Source organism: Benincasa hispida, chromosome 5 (assembly GCF_027475165.1).
Source record: "Benincasa hispida cultivar pf3 chromosome 5, pf3_genome.v1.1, whole genome shotgun sequence".
Taxonomy (NCBI): Eukaryota; Viridiplantae; Streptophyta; class Magnoliopsida; order Cucurbitales; family Cucurbitaceae; genus Benincasa; species Benincasa hispida.
In genome coordinates, this window is record NC_143482.1 from 39,881,651 (window position 1) to 39,895,690 (window position 14,040).

The 14,040-nt window shown below is 30.8% G+C and overlaps 1 protein-coding gene and 1 long non-coding RNA gene across 2 annotated transcripts; one reads left to right on the top strand and one right to left on the bottom strand.

Annotated features, from left to right (window-relative positions):
• The first annotated feature begins 1,740 nt into the window (after window positions 1–1,740).
• LOC120078291 (basic form of pathogenesis-related protein 1-like) lies at window positions 1,741–2,430 on the top strand. Its single transcript, XM_039032524.2, has one exon. The coding sequence runs from the start codon at window positions 1,810–1,812 to the stop codon at window positions 2,290–2,292; it is 483 nt and encodes a 160-aa protein (XP_038888452.1). The 5' UTR covers window positions 1,741–1,809; the 3' UTR covers window positions 2,293–2,430.
• A 4,015-nt stretch (window positions 2,431–6,445) lies between these two features.
• On the bottom strand, window positions 6,446–7,990 carry LOC120078771 (uncharacterized). Its single transcript, XR_005482091.2, has 3 exons — window positions 7,836–7,990; window positions 7,309–7,463; window positions 6,446–6,597 (listed from the first exon to the last, which is right to left on the bottom strand). It is a non-coding gene; the product is annotated as an uncharacterized LOC120078771 (long non-coding RNA).
• Between the last annotated feature and the right edge of the window lie 6,050 nt (window positions 7,991–14,040).

A 14,040-nucleotide genomic window follows, 5' to 3' on the forward strand; every position in this document is an offset into this window, starting at 1 on the left:
TTTTAAATGGAGTCTTGCCTTTTAAGAGAGTCTTATTTAGTATTCAATATTTAATATGCCGATAAAGTCATCTTCGTATCATGGATTGTTGATTATTAATATAACCGAAAAATTCTAGAAAAAAAAAAGACGCTAGACCCGACTAAAACTATATTCAACAAATTTCGTAGCTAAGTTAGTTAAAGTTTCCTCTAAGGTACGAAACTTATATAATGAGGCATATTTAATTTGAATGTAAATTAAAAATTTCACATGCCATTAAATTTAAGTTATTTTTTTTCGTAATACATTCAAAGATGAAAAACTTCTTTGTCAATTTAGAAATTAAAGATTTACATGTCTTCTATAAATCACTAGTCATAAATTTAAGGTATTTCCCTTTAAATCCACAAAACTATAAAATTGAAGTCTCTAAAACTCAACAAATAAACACATCAACAAAAATAACTTAGATTGATATTTTTTTCCTTTTTTTTTTTTTGGTTATCTTCTCGTTAAAAAATGATGGGTGAGTTTTTGAGTAATGTTCAAGGGAGTCTGTCTTTTCCCAAATGAAAGGGTGAGGTTCTTTTCTTCAATAACATCCTCTTATAAACTACACATGTGAACTTTTTTTCCCCCTAAAGAAACCAAAAGAAATTCATGTGAACTTAACAAGTGATGTATGCCCATATGTTATTTAAAATACAAATAAAATATTGTATTAATTATTGTCCAATGATTTGTTATTGCATGGAAAATCACATCTCTATTTTTTTAAAAAAAAATGAAAATTTTTTAATAATTTTTTTTTAAGATTTGAAAATCTCATCTCTATTAACCATCAAAGATTGGAATAACCTAAATATAATTATTACAAAATCTACGATTTACTTAAATTTAAGCATTGGGAAGAGATTTTTTTTAATTCCCATTTTGTCCTTTGGTTTTTTTTCCCATTTTGTTATTTGTTACATAGAGCATGTACATAAAACAAACAATCTAATAGTTGAGATATATTTGAATTTACAGTCACATCTTTTGTCCATTACAACTATTCGGATCGAAGTGTTGTATCATTTCGTGTATTAATTTAGATTATAGATAAGTCGAGATATGTTTGAATGGACGGTGAGTTCTTTATCCGAGTTACTATTATTTTGGACAAAGTAGTTATATAATAAAGGGGTGTATCCTTTCTTTTGACCATAGATAAGAAACATAGAACTATTTAATAATATGAGATACTTTTGAAAAACGTATAGTCATACTCTTTTAATCTTATAAATATTTTTTTTATCTTTTTATTTAAATAGTTACCACTGTAAAACTATATAAAATAATATTTCATTAGTTAGAATCTGTTTAATTTTTTTCAATGTGTTAAAATAAAACTATAAAGTACTTATGTGCAAGCATAGGTTATGGGCTAGTATTTCATAAAAACTTGGAATTTTGATGGCCAAGAAAAGAAAAAACAGACAAGTATTAATGAGAGGAGGGACAATTCTATATCAAATAAAGAGGCAAATTTTATCAACAAAAGCAAGTCAGATGACACATGTGCTTGGCCCATATCTACATAATGTGCCATTATTTGAATGGAAAAAGATGCAACAAACAATAGAAAATTACCCTCTCTTTTATTTTGTCTCATCTTCTTTTCTTTTCTCTCTAAACAATTCCCCAACTACAAATGCAAACCACTAACCCACCATCCCTTCCTTTCTCCACACCTTCTCTATAAATACCCCTTTAGCATACACCAAATCACCACCACCAAATACAAAAGAATATTCTCCTTCTAACTCTTCCAAAACCCCCTTGAAAATGGCTTCCCCCACCATTATTCTCTCTACCATGTGTTTGGTATCTTTCTTCCTAGCTACCATCTCCAAGGCCCAAAACTCCCCCCAAGACTTCGTCGATACCCACAACATCGTTCGAGCAGCGGTCGGTGTCGGCCCAGTCTCCTGGGACGACACCCTAGCCGCCTATGCCCAGAATTACGCCGATAGTAAGATCGATACTTGTGAGATGCAACACTCCAATGGTCCCTATGGCGAAAACCTCGCCGAGGGGTATGACGAGATGACGGCGGTAGAAGCAGTGAAGTTCTGGGCGACCGAGAAAAAGTTCTACAACCATCATTTGAATCGATGCGTCGGGGACGAGTGTGGCCACTACACACAAATAGTGTGGAGGGACACTAAAAACATAGGATGTGCTAGAGTGAAGTGTGAGAACAATTGGGTTTTTGTGATATGCAACTATAATCCTCCCGGCAACTATATAGGCCAACATCCTTACTGAAATCGAATTATAAAAGTTGACTTTATAAGAAAAAATTATATGATGTTGGTATTGATAGTATGCATTTTTATTTGCATATATGTATAAGAATATTAAATAGTTACATGAAATAAAATATATGTATATGAGTTATTTATATGTCTTTTTTTTACTGAAGTTATTTATATGTGTTAGCATATATTCATATTTTTATTTCTCATATTTGTTGAAACATAGCCTATGATAGGAGTAAAAAAAGATCAAAATAAATAATAAATAATTTTAACTCCATTCTAAAAAGAAATTACTCGCTGATTTTACGTAGGTGATTAGGGGAAAAAATTGCAAAGTCTAATACTACTTATTACGGTTAACATGTTGGTTGATCATTTATTTATATTGGTTTGTTTTCCATAATATTTCCTACATTCAATTAATTACATGAAATCATAACTTCATCCCATATATATATTAGTAGCATGAATATAACTCAACTGACGTTAATTTGTACTATCAACTTCGAGTTCAAAGGTTCAATTCACACACCTTACATATTATTAAAAATATCTCAAACATTGAGATGTCAACCGTTCTATTTTTCTTCGGGCTGGGTGGGTGGGGGATGTCAATATATACTCTTAAAATTTGGGGTTTTATATCAATTTACCATATACACTAATAATTATATCATTTTAAATCTTGGATTTTCATGAGTATATCAATTTACATCTTCATTCAAAATTCGTACGAAAAATACCGCGGAAGACTTATAATTATTTCAATTAAATTCTTGAATTTGTCGTAAGTGAATTAATTTAGACTTTTTATTAAGATTATTTTTAAAAATAGTCCATTTAATCAATTCATACACGTCTTTCTTCATATATCACAGTAAAGGAATTGATAATTATAATTACTACCTGAATATTTCTCAAAAGAAATTCTAATTGAGAGTTAAAATTCATTCGCCTATAAAAAAAATAGGATTTAGTTGGTAATACTACAAGTCTTTCACAATATTTCTCTAAACAAAACATAGCAAATATAATAAATTGATACACTTATCTTACTTTAAAATTTAAACCAATATTTTTTTTAGTTAAATTTTAATTGATAGAATCTTGAAGTTTATTATAAATATTTTTTTTTAATTAAATGTCACGACCTGAATATAAAACGATATGGTTTTTTTGGTTGATTATTAAATATGATGCATCAGAATTCTGACAGAAAAATTAAAAGAGATATAGATATGGCATTAAAAGCTTTGAAGTTTAGTAAATATATAATTGTTGTCACCATCGAGTAGTAGAGAGAGTTAGGGTGGTTTTAAAAAACAACCTATTTTAAAATAAAATTGGAGTGTTTGGTAATTACTTAAAATAGTTTTTGAGATATATTTTAAATAATTTTGAAACAAAAATGAATTTTTTCAAAATTTTTTTTTTAAGTCAATCAAAACAGATCCAAAATTTTTCTTTAATTGTATTACGTGAACCACAAATGGAAAAGTTACAGAGATAAATTAGATTAATAGTTCTTTTAAATTGAATTAGTTGGTGTTAATTCTAGAATCTAGAACAACCAAAATTTGTTTTTATTAGTTTAATGAGACGGAAAATATAATATAAGAAATCGAATTAACAAAATTGATTGGACCAAAGTGTAGTTTTTAACTAGAAATGTTCAGAAAAAAATGTTGAACCTTTGCACATCTCCAATGGTAAATAGATTTGATAGTTAATTTTTTTTTTAGAAAAAGGTAAATGAATATTGAGGTTTAATATTTTTGTATTATTATAAATTGTGTAGGTTTATTAGTTTCTAAGATGACAATAGTGATCTTTTATACATTCTCGACTGGAAATGAGATGGAGAAGCAAATCTCTAAGTTCAAAGAAAAATTACCCTTGAGCTAAGTAAGCTCACTTTGGCCATAGATCACATAGTTGGATATATTTGGAGTTTATCCACACCTTGTCACACCCTTGACCTTCTCTCCTCAAAGGAAGATATACTTCTCTTATTCTAACGTTGGGTACAACCCTATGTAAGTTTATAAAAACTCGAGGAGAGGAGGTCGAGAACATAGCTTCATAAAAATCCATGAGAACCCGACAAACTTGGATACCTCAATCCTAGGGTTGGATTGGGCTAGATTTGTTTTCGGCTTTGATTGGGTTAGAATGTGGGAGAACGAAAATTTCTGTATGAGTTATTGGGTTATAGTATTTTTTATTAGATTGTGCATGCAATACTAATAGTTGTGGAACTAACACCTTTCTGAAGACACTTAAAAAATCAATGGAAAAAATATTCATATAGAAAACAAGAAAAAGGACAAACCACCTCATTTCTTGTACCTTCTAATATAATGATGGAAAATGAGCTAATACTAGTAACTTTGTGAGGCTACAATGTTTAACCAACAGACGTATATAGAATGTATAGCATATGTTAAGATGATAATCCTTGTTGAATTACCTTTTAGATTCATATGAAAAAGGTTTATCTTACCACATATACATTTGGAATTTATAACAAAATGTTAACTACATTGTAATCATTACACATTTTATTCATTCTGAATGACCTTTGTAAAAGAAGATTTTGAACTTTTTGTCAAATTTGCTAATTATAAGAGAGAAACTATTGCATAAGGTGATTGATAGTTGTCTGTTGAAATGAAAGATCGACGAAACTTTTTCCATCACTACTAATAATAGAAGTTCCTATGATATGCCTATTCCTTATATAAAAGAGAAGACTCAAAAATTGAAAATATGTAGTTTTAGATGTAGAAATATGAAACATAATGTGTTGTACTCACATAATTAAAACATTGTTGTTAATAATGGGATGAATGATATGCATGACTTTATTACTAGTATCTACGTAGTAAGATATCTTACGATCAATATTTTAGAGCACTTCACATAACGTTCCGAACTTTTAAAATTTGGCTTGAGTATTTAAATATAATTATATATATGTATGTGAGTTCCCTTTTTTTAAAAAATTAAGTTTTTGAATAATTCATATAATTTTGGGAATATAATATTTTCTTAGGTTTTAATTCAAGCTTTAAAACCCAATCCTCAACTTTTCAATGATTTACCCCAAATATTTTTAGGCTTTAAATTAGAAAATTCTATTGGAAGTTAGAATTTAATGTAATAAATCTTATTAGGATTGGGAAGTTCAATATGGATCCTATTTAGGTTAGACTTTTAAAATCAATAGAACCATTGAGTTAGGTTAGAACTGTTCAATTCTCAATTAGAAAGAAAATTTCTCTAAGAAATATTTTCAACTTTAACATTCATGCTCTTTCTTCTCCATTATTGATCAAGAAATTATTATTTTGGTTTGGGCACATGTCAATTAGGTCAAACAAGTGTTTATGTGAGTGGTTTGAATAACTACTGAATTTTATTAATTTAAGGTAGGTGGCACTACTATTAGAATACCTTTGAGCAAGACAAAATTATTGTGATAATATTTTTTCATTAAGCATGTCTTCCTATGTGCTTATTTATGATTGACAAACATGTATATCAATTTAGCATGAATTGTGATTTTATGTGATTTAATGTGGAACGACCTGCACATGCATGTTAAATGATTTTTTTTTTCTAACAAGGTACAAGAGGATGGGTCAATAGATACAATCACTATAAGAGTTATGGGCTTTAATGTCGGTTTAAAATCGACATTAAAGGGCTTTAATGTTGGTTGACAACTAACATTAAAGATAGTGTTATTAATGCCCTTTAATGTCGGTTGTCTTTAATATCAGTTTTAAGTTGACATTGAAGAGGGTGTACAATATCTGTTTAAAATCGACATTAAAGAGATTTAATAACACTATCTTTAATATCGGTTGTCAACCGACATTAAAGCCTTTTAATTCGGTTAGCCTAAAATTCTTGTCCATTTCTTAAAATTATTATCCGTTTTTTGTAAATACCATGTCCGATTTTTCAATTATTGTCCGTGTATTTAATATGATTATTGTCCAATCCATTTTAATGTCTGTCAAAAAGTTAAAAACGACATGTCCCTAAAACCAAGGTAATCAACCTGTCCATGCAGAAAATAAATTCTTAATTGCATTCACAAATTCATAATAATAAGTCATAAAAGAGGAATTGGATGATAATTTAACTCTAAAACCAAGGTAATCAACAAATTACCAAAACTCATAAGCGTAAAAAAGTGCACACACACTTGTTGCCATTATATAATGTTTTCCAAGTAGTCATTCAATTGCTCCTTCATTATGTTCTCTCCACCATCTACCACAGATTTGATCCAAATCGCTTCCTGCAAGCAAAAATAAATAAAAAAAGGCAAACAACATATAATAAGAATTCAATTACCTCATACAAAGAATTTATGAAATTAAGCTGGGGAGCTATGGAAAGACAACATGGGAATTTATGATTTCGAGTCTTTATGGGAATTTGCAAAGAAAACCAAGATATAATGTTCTGTTATAAACAACCACACAGAAGCCCGAATCACATAATAAAAATCCAAAATATGCCAAAACATAAGCATAAGCATGATTCCAAGGGCAAATCTAAAAAGCACACCAAATGAATACAAGATTTCAATTAAATGAAACCACAAAAAATATCTCCAACTAAAATGATTCTATCGATGGTAAATCCTAGATTATCCAAACAAGATTCCAAGGACGAATTAGATTCAAATTGACGAAGAAGCACAATAAATGGTTAAAGAAGAGATAACAAAAGATTCGACGATGATATGAAGAATTAACCTAACTCACAATGCATGAATAACCCACAAACTACCATAGTGCAACCACATTCATTTAGACAAATAATGCATAAATATAAACTACCAAAGGATACCTAAGAATTTCCTACCATAAACCACTCAATGGAAGTCATAAACAACTAAGCTATGACTACCATAATTGCAGGATAGTCATATCATTCCAACACTGAATCTAATCCAAATTTTATAACAAATAGACTTTTAAGATAAGCATCTTATAAATATTACCTTGTACTTGTTATTAATATCGTTATGAAGTCATTTTTGTGTTGGGTGCACTTTCTCCACTTGTCAACCTTCTTAAAACATGTCAAATGCAATCTTCCTATCTTCCTTCCAAATCCCCAAGAATCAAAATTTAGCCTTACACGTCAAACTTGAACCTAACAAAATGAAAAACTTCACTCAAAATCATTTCATTATTGTTCAAATGAGTTAGCTCAAAAATTCTAATTCAACTAGTTTCCAAAAGAACCTTACTCTGAGATAGTTTAATTCTTATCTCAATTTAACATATGCGAACGATGAATCAATAATGCTAAAAAGAAAGTCTAATAATTTAGATTGATTCATTTATGAAAATTAAAGAACTTAATTCAAACCGTAATTATTTTGAAATGTTAGTTGACAACTCCTAAATTGAGTTTTGAAATTGGGATAACAACCTAGTACCATTCTTACATCCAAATAGGCATGTATGAGGGAACAAGTTTCATGCACCTACTAATAAAACAAAATCATTAATAAGGAAATACCTTAATCAAATTCAATATAATTATTGGATTCCCATATCTCAAAACAAGATTTTCAAACTGTAGTCTTGTGGCTTCGTAATTCTGATCCTTCTTTGACACTGGTTCAATGCCGTACAAAGTTTATAAACAAGTTGATCAAATAGGTTCAATGCCGTCTCAAGCTTCTGAACAACAAAAAGAGTGTAATTATAAAGCCATTGAGAGAAGATATTGTGCAACTTCTTCAAAATGGCTACCATAAAACTACCTTCAATAGGGTACAATTTAATCATTTGGGTTTTCATTATTGTTACAAATTAAGAACAACCCCTCTTCAGTTTCTTTAAAAAAATCTTGTTCAGGTTGAGTCGATTGTGAAAGATGAAACTAGAATGGCAGCTTATGAGATTTTGGACAATTTTTGTGAATTTATACTCTTAAATCTCTCCTACATACGGAAACAGACCGACCAAATGACATAAAATGTTCTAAACATAGAAGAAAATCTTAAGAGGAATAAATGTTTATGGGTATGTTCCATTTCGTTTCTCTTGTAAATAGTCGATATGTTTGGATGAACCGATTTCACTAGCTCTGAACTGAAATACTACCATACTTGCGGCAAGTAGCACTCAAACACCATGAATTTCTTATGAAATCATGAGGTGTTCAATGTCTAGTATGCTTTATGATGGGGATGTCAATAATATACGCTCAAATCACATATGTGTACTTAAGGAACTAAATGTACAAAGACTCCATTGGTATGAAAATCTAGTGAAGAAATTAAGGCATACGAACCAGTTTCCTTTTCTTCATTTCTCTGAGAGCTAGTTCACCAAGATCGACCTTTGGGAGATGCTTGGCTTTTGGCACAACATTAGACATTAGATTTAAGACCTTAACAACTGGTTTTGGCGGTTTCACATCGTCTGCACTCTTAAAAAGCAATGAAATCCCTATTCACATACCTGTACAAGCTAAAACAATATAAAAAACACTTTTTCCATTGCAGAATTGTTTGAACTTACTTTACACATGAGAGCCACAAGAACCACTCCATCCCATAGCTTTGGTTCTTTCAAGTACATTATCAAAGTAATAGCTTCCCCCATGGACTGTCCGAATATGAAATGAGGCAATCCTTTCAATTCTAGTCTACCTGCGAGTTGAAATAAAAGATCCGGTAATAAAAAAGGATTCAGAAATGATGGTAAGAGTAATTATCCGCATACACAGTTAGTATCAACCCACCAACAAACCTTTAAACTTCTTGTATTGTTTTATAACATCCTCAACTAGTTGATCAATGTCAGGAATTTAACCATGCAATCCTTTCGAAAGACCCAAACCCGAATAGTCCATAACACAATTTCACAATGCACAACACAAAAATTTCATTCAACACTCATCCGTCAACAATCAAACATCGAATCCTCGATCATCCATACCAATCACAGTCACAGAATCAAATTCAAAACTCAATCAACCTGATTAACAAGCTGCTGAGGTTGAAGGAAAGGGTCAGTGAGAGAGCGAGCTCGAGAACTCAAACTCCACGACAAGGCGTTCCGATTCTTCTTACCGGAGGTCAGCTGCCGGAGCAAAGTAGAGTGATCAAACGACAAAGGATAATCGAGTGGACGTTTCTGGTAAAGCATTGTCGTTGCCTCCAAAACCTACTCTGAACTCAGTGAGTCTTCGATCTTCTCTCTCCGCAAAGAGCGCATTTGAGACCATCGATTGCTGGAAGTGGACAAGGAGGGGGGTCAGAAGGTGTTAGCAAGATGCTTGGTCAGGTTGTGGGTTTCGCGTGGAAGGATGAAAGGAGTCGCATTGGAAGGGATTCATGTGGGTTATGTGTGAGTGCAAGTTTAATAATGAAAGGAAAAGGAAAAGGGGGGAAGAAAATTGGTTATGTTCTTTTTTTTAAAAAAATAAAAGCGGATTTTTTATGTCGATTTTTAAACCGACATTAAAGGTGTACCTACAATGTCGGTTTAAATCCGACATTAAAGATCCGTTTTTTAAAAAAACAAAACCGACATAATACATCTGATTTCACTTTTTCCAACCGACATTAAAGCCCAAAATTCTTGTAGTGACTAGGACATCCCAACTAGGTCGACACCTTTTTAGCATCCTCATCACATCTGAAGACAAAAAGAGATGTACTCAAACAAATCACAATATTTATACAAAGAGAGCTAGAGTAAAGCTCCAACCATAAAAGCTAACGAAAAAGCAGTAAAAATTAAAGAAATGTCTTTCAGTTTAGAACAATGGAAGAGACATCATAATTACAAAAATTTACACTGAATCATTATAGCAAACAACCTTTGTGCACTGAATATACCATCCTTTGACGACTTCCACATAATTTGATCAGCAGCCTCGTCATTTGTTGGTGGGTTCCAGGGAGAAGAAATGTCTTCCCAAGTTTCGAGCTCCCTCTATAGAGTGGTTTTCGGGGTTTAAGATTCCATTGAGAAGTAGTCGAATTCCATATTTCTCTAATAGACGTCATAGAACTGCTGGTTAAAGCAAACAACCTTTGTGCACTTTGATGAAGAATGCCATTTGATGACTACCAATCATACCAAAACAAAGTGTCTTGTCCACTATTAATTTTCCTGGTGATATGTTGGAGGACATGGTTTTCTAGTTTGGCATTATTGTTCCATGTCGATTTCGAGCTACTAATGCCTGCAAATATTTGGAATGGTCCCTGGCTGTTTGGTTTTGTATTTTGCATCAATGAAGGAGCGCCATAAACCGTCTCTTTTTAGTAAGATATCTCCATAACCATTTCCTAAGGAGGACAGGGTTTTATGTCCTAAAATTTGTAGTTTGTAAAACAATAAATTTATTCTGAAATTCAATAAAGTTGTTAAAATTTGATTCAATAAAGTTGTAATTGAATTTATGGATTGCTTATTTCGTTTTAGAAATAAATCCAATAAACTAAAAGCTCAATGACTTTTATATGAGTACTTGAACTTTATGTGGAGACATAAAAGTGGATCAGATTCGAGTAAATAGTTAAAATGATCTATAGTATATGAATAAGGTTGGTGCCTTATTCTGGTAACACTATTGGATGCAGTCGACTTTGTATGTGTTACAAAGAGTTGTAAAGTACTACAAACAAAGTGATCCTAATTCGTTCATGTAGTGACATGAGGAGTGGGGGTGTCATGTGCAATGAGTTTGCATAAAATCGGACCAAGAAATAAGTCACTCTTACTTTATAACGCTGTTTATTATTTAAGACTTTCATAGCGATGACCTAGGTAACTTAACTTTAATCTTGAGCTAACTATAAATTCCTGTTTGTTCGGGATTATCCTTAGATTTGCATAAGTGAGGGTTCGCTCAACAACGTCGGCTCAATAAGCCTTCCATTTCAGGGATAAGATCGGGTAGATAGCTTGGGACATATGTTACAAGATGGAATTCACTCCTACCCGCTTTCAAGGATAGTAGAGAGGTTGTTTCCTTAAATGCTCATTCTGGATTTTCAACAAGGGGCCCCACCCTCTCTTTGTTCCTAGAGAGATTCTGTTTGTTGATTGGTTCCCAAAAAAATTATTCATTAGAGGATCAGTGGAACTTAAGAAACAAGAGGTAATCTCAGGGGTAAAACAGTCATTTGACCTTGCTGTTATTACGAACAATCAGTGAAAGGTTAACTTACTAATCATGGTTATATCATGTGGACACAATATATCTACAGTGAGAGAAGTGCAACTACTAGGCTTCAGTGGAGTGACCTTGTCGTTAGCGAATGGGGGTTAACTCAATGTAAAGAGTTTAGCCAATTAATCTCGGATCGTTGGAGTCCATGATTTTTAGGTCTATTAGATCCCCTACTAGCTCATAAATGGATTAGCCTTAGAATAGCGTGATAAGTTCATTTAAAATATTCAAATTCGAATTAAGGGAATTAGTAATTATATGTGATATAATTACACATTTAATTTTAGAATTAAACGTAGTTAGAGAATATAAAAATATGATTTAAATATTCATTTCATGAATGAGGATTCATGATGATGAAACTGGTGACAAAATTAATTTAATATTTGATATTAAATTAATTAAATTATTTAATTAATTATTAATTATTCATTTTATTAGAAAAATTGATTATTGAATTAATTTTTTGAAAATTAATAAAATTTAAATATAAATTAAAGAATTAAAATTGGAAAAAGTTTAAATTCAAAATGAAAAGGAAATTGAAAATTGAGAAAAATCCCATGGTGGGATTTTCCAATTTTCAAGCTTACACCTTAGTCATCTTTGCACCACATTTTTCAACTCAATTTTAAAGGAAGAGCTAGAATACATATATGCATTCTGATTACATGAATTGTCTGAATAAAACCACTCTTGATTGAGTGGAAAATACTATGCAAATAAGTGGTATTTGCTGTGTTCTTCAAGTTGAAGAAAGTTTCTTCAACAGTGCTGAACCAGTGTATTTTCTCCTCTCAATTCCCAAATTTAAGCTTGTTTTGAGTCCCACAACTCAAACTAAGGCTTCTAGAGAATAGTAGAAAAGCTCTAGTGGTGTTCCACGGTCTGAATTGGAGAACATTGTAGCTGTATTTCGTTGAAATAGAGGATCTTCAAAGGTATGTAATGAAACCCTCTTGATACCTCATGCTTAATTTGATGCCAAAATTGAGGAATTAGAATACTTAATAATCCTGTTTTCTTCCACTGTTTGTTTCTTTAAACCAACAAAGAGAGATAAGTACCAGATGTACGAGTAAAAAATATTCATTTATCTCGATATTAAGTGCCTTCAATTTACCTGGGAAATTGGACATTTCCATAATGTACTCCTTTATGTTTCCATTGCCCTTATACCCCATAGAAGTTAAAGAAGTGAAAGGACTACTTCTGCTTTTTTCATTTTTAGCAAAATATTTATCAATTTCAGCAAGCAACTTATTTGCATTTTCAATTTCCGAGATAGAGCCTTGAAAAGACTTCGTAATGGAGTGCTTAATGATCATCAAATATATGCAATTTGACTTCTCTCTATATTAGTCGTATTTGGTTATTCCTTAGTAGAAGTAGGTTTATCGGTCCTTAATGCAAGGTCCAAATCCATACACCCGAGAAGTATCTCTAGGCTTTCCTTCTAAATATTGAAGTTCAATCCATTTAACTTAGGGATTGAACTCAGATTTCTAGATATTTGAGTAAGACCAACTAAAACAATAAACAACAAAACATATACTCACAAATAAACTATAATAAAATAATTTCACATATGTGGTGGACCCCTTTAACAAGATACCTAGCACAACATTGATGTCCAGCCTTTAGACAAAAAACACCAACTGTAAATGGTACCGTCAATGTAGTAATCAAAGTACTGACAATAAACTCTGTCAAAAATAGTCTTTCTTTGGACAAACTATTTTTTCGCATGACCAATCTTTATAATTGTAACAGACTCATTACCACATGCATACCCAAAATTTGGCCAAATAATTATTTTTCTTTGGACCGATAATTATCCGCCTAAATTCAACGATATGCACATCTTATATTTTATAGTTAAATTAATCTAGATAACATAGGCTACTTTGGTAACATATTATTTTGAATAATTCATTTTAAAATATAAAATACAATAATATAACAATATTATTATAAAAAATAATGGAAAAAGAATACAAATAATCTTTATCGTAAATTCACCAAAAATTTGCATAGTACAATTAAAGCAACATGTGAAATATTACAAAAAATCAACAACCAAATTCAAACTCAAGTCCATTAAATAATCAACTAAATTTAACTTGAAATTGAAATATGATCAATTAAGCTTGAATTCACATCATAATTAATCAAACTAAACTTATCCACAAATGATTAATTAAACTTGAATTTAAATTCATAATATGATTAATCAAATTTAATTCTAAATTTATAATATGATTTATCAAATTTAAATTTACTACGTGATCAATTGAACTTGAATCCACACCATGATTAATCAATTTTTTTTTTTAAAAAAAATGAATTCACAATGTTATCAATCAAATTAGAACCTAGATGTACAAAGTTATCAACTAAAAATCTAGGTTTAAAATTCACAAAGGTTTTAAATTCACAAAGTTTTAAATTCACAAAGTTATCTGTTAATAATTAAATAAAACAAAAAAAATATATATATTCTAATTCTTCAAAGCAAGAACAAACA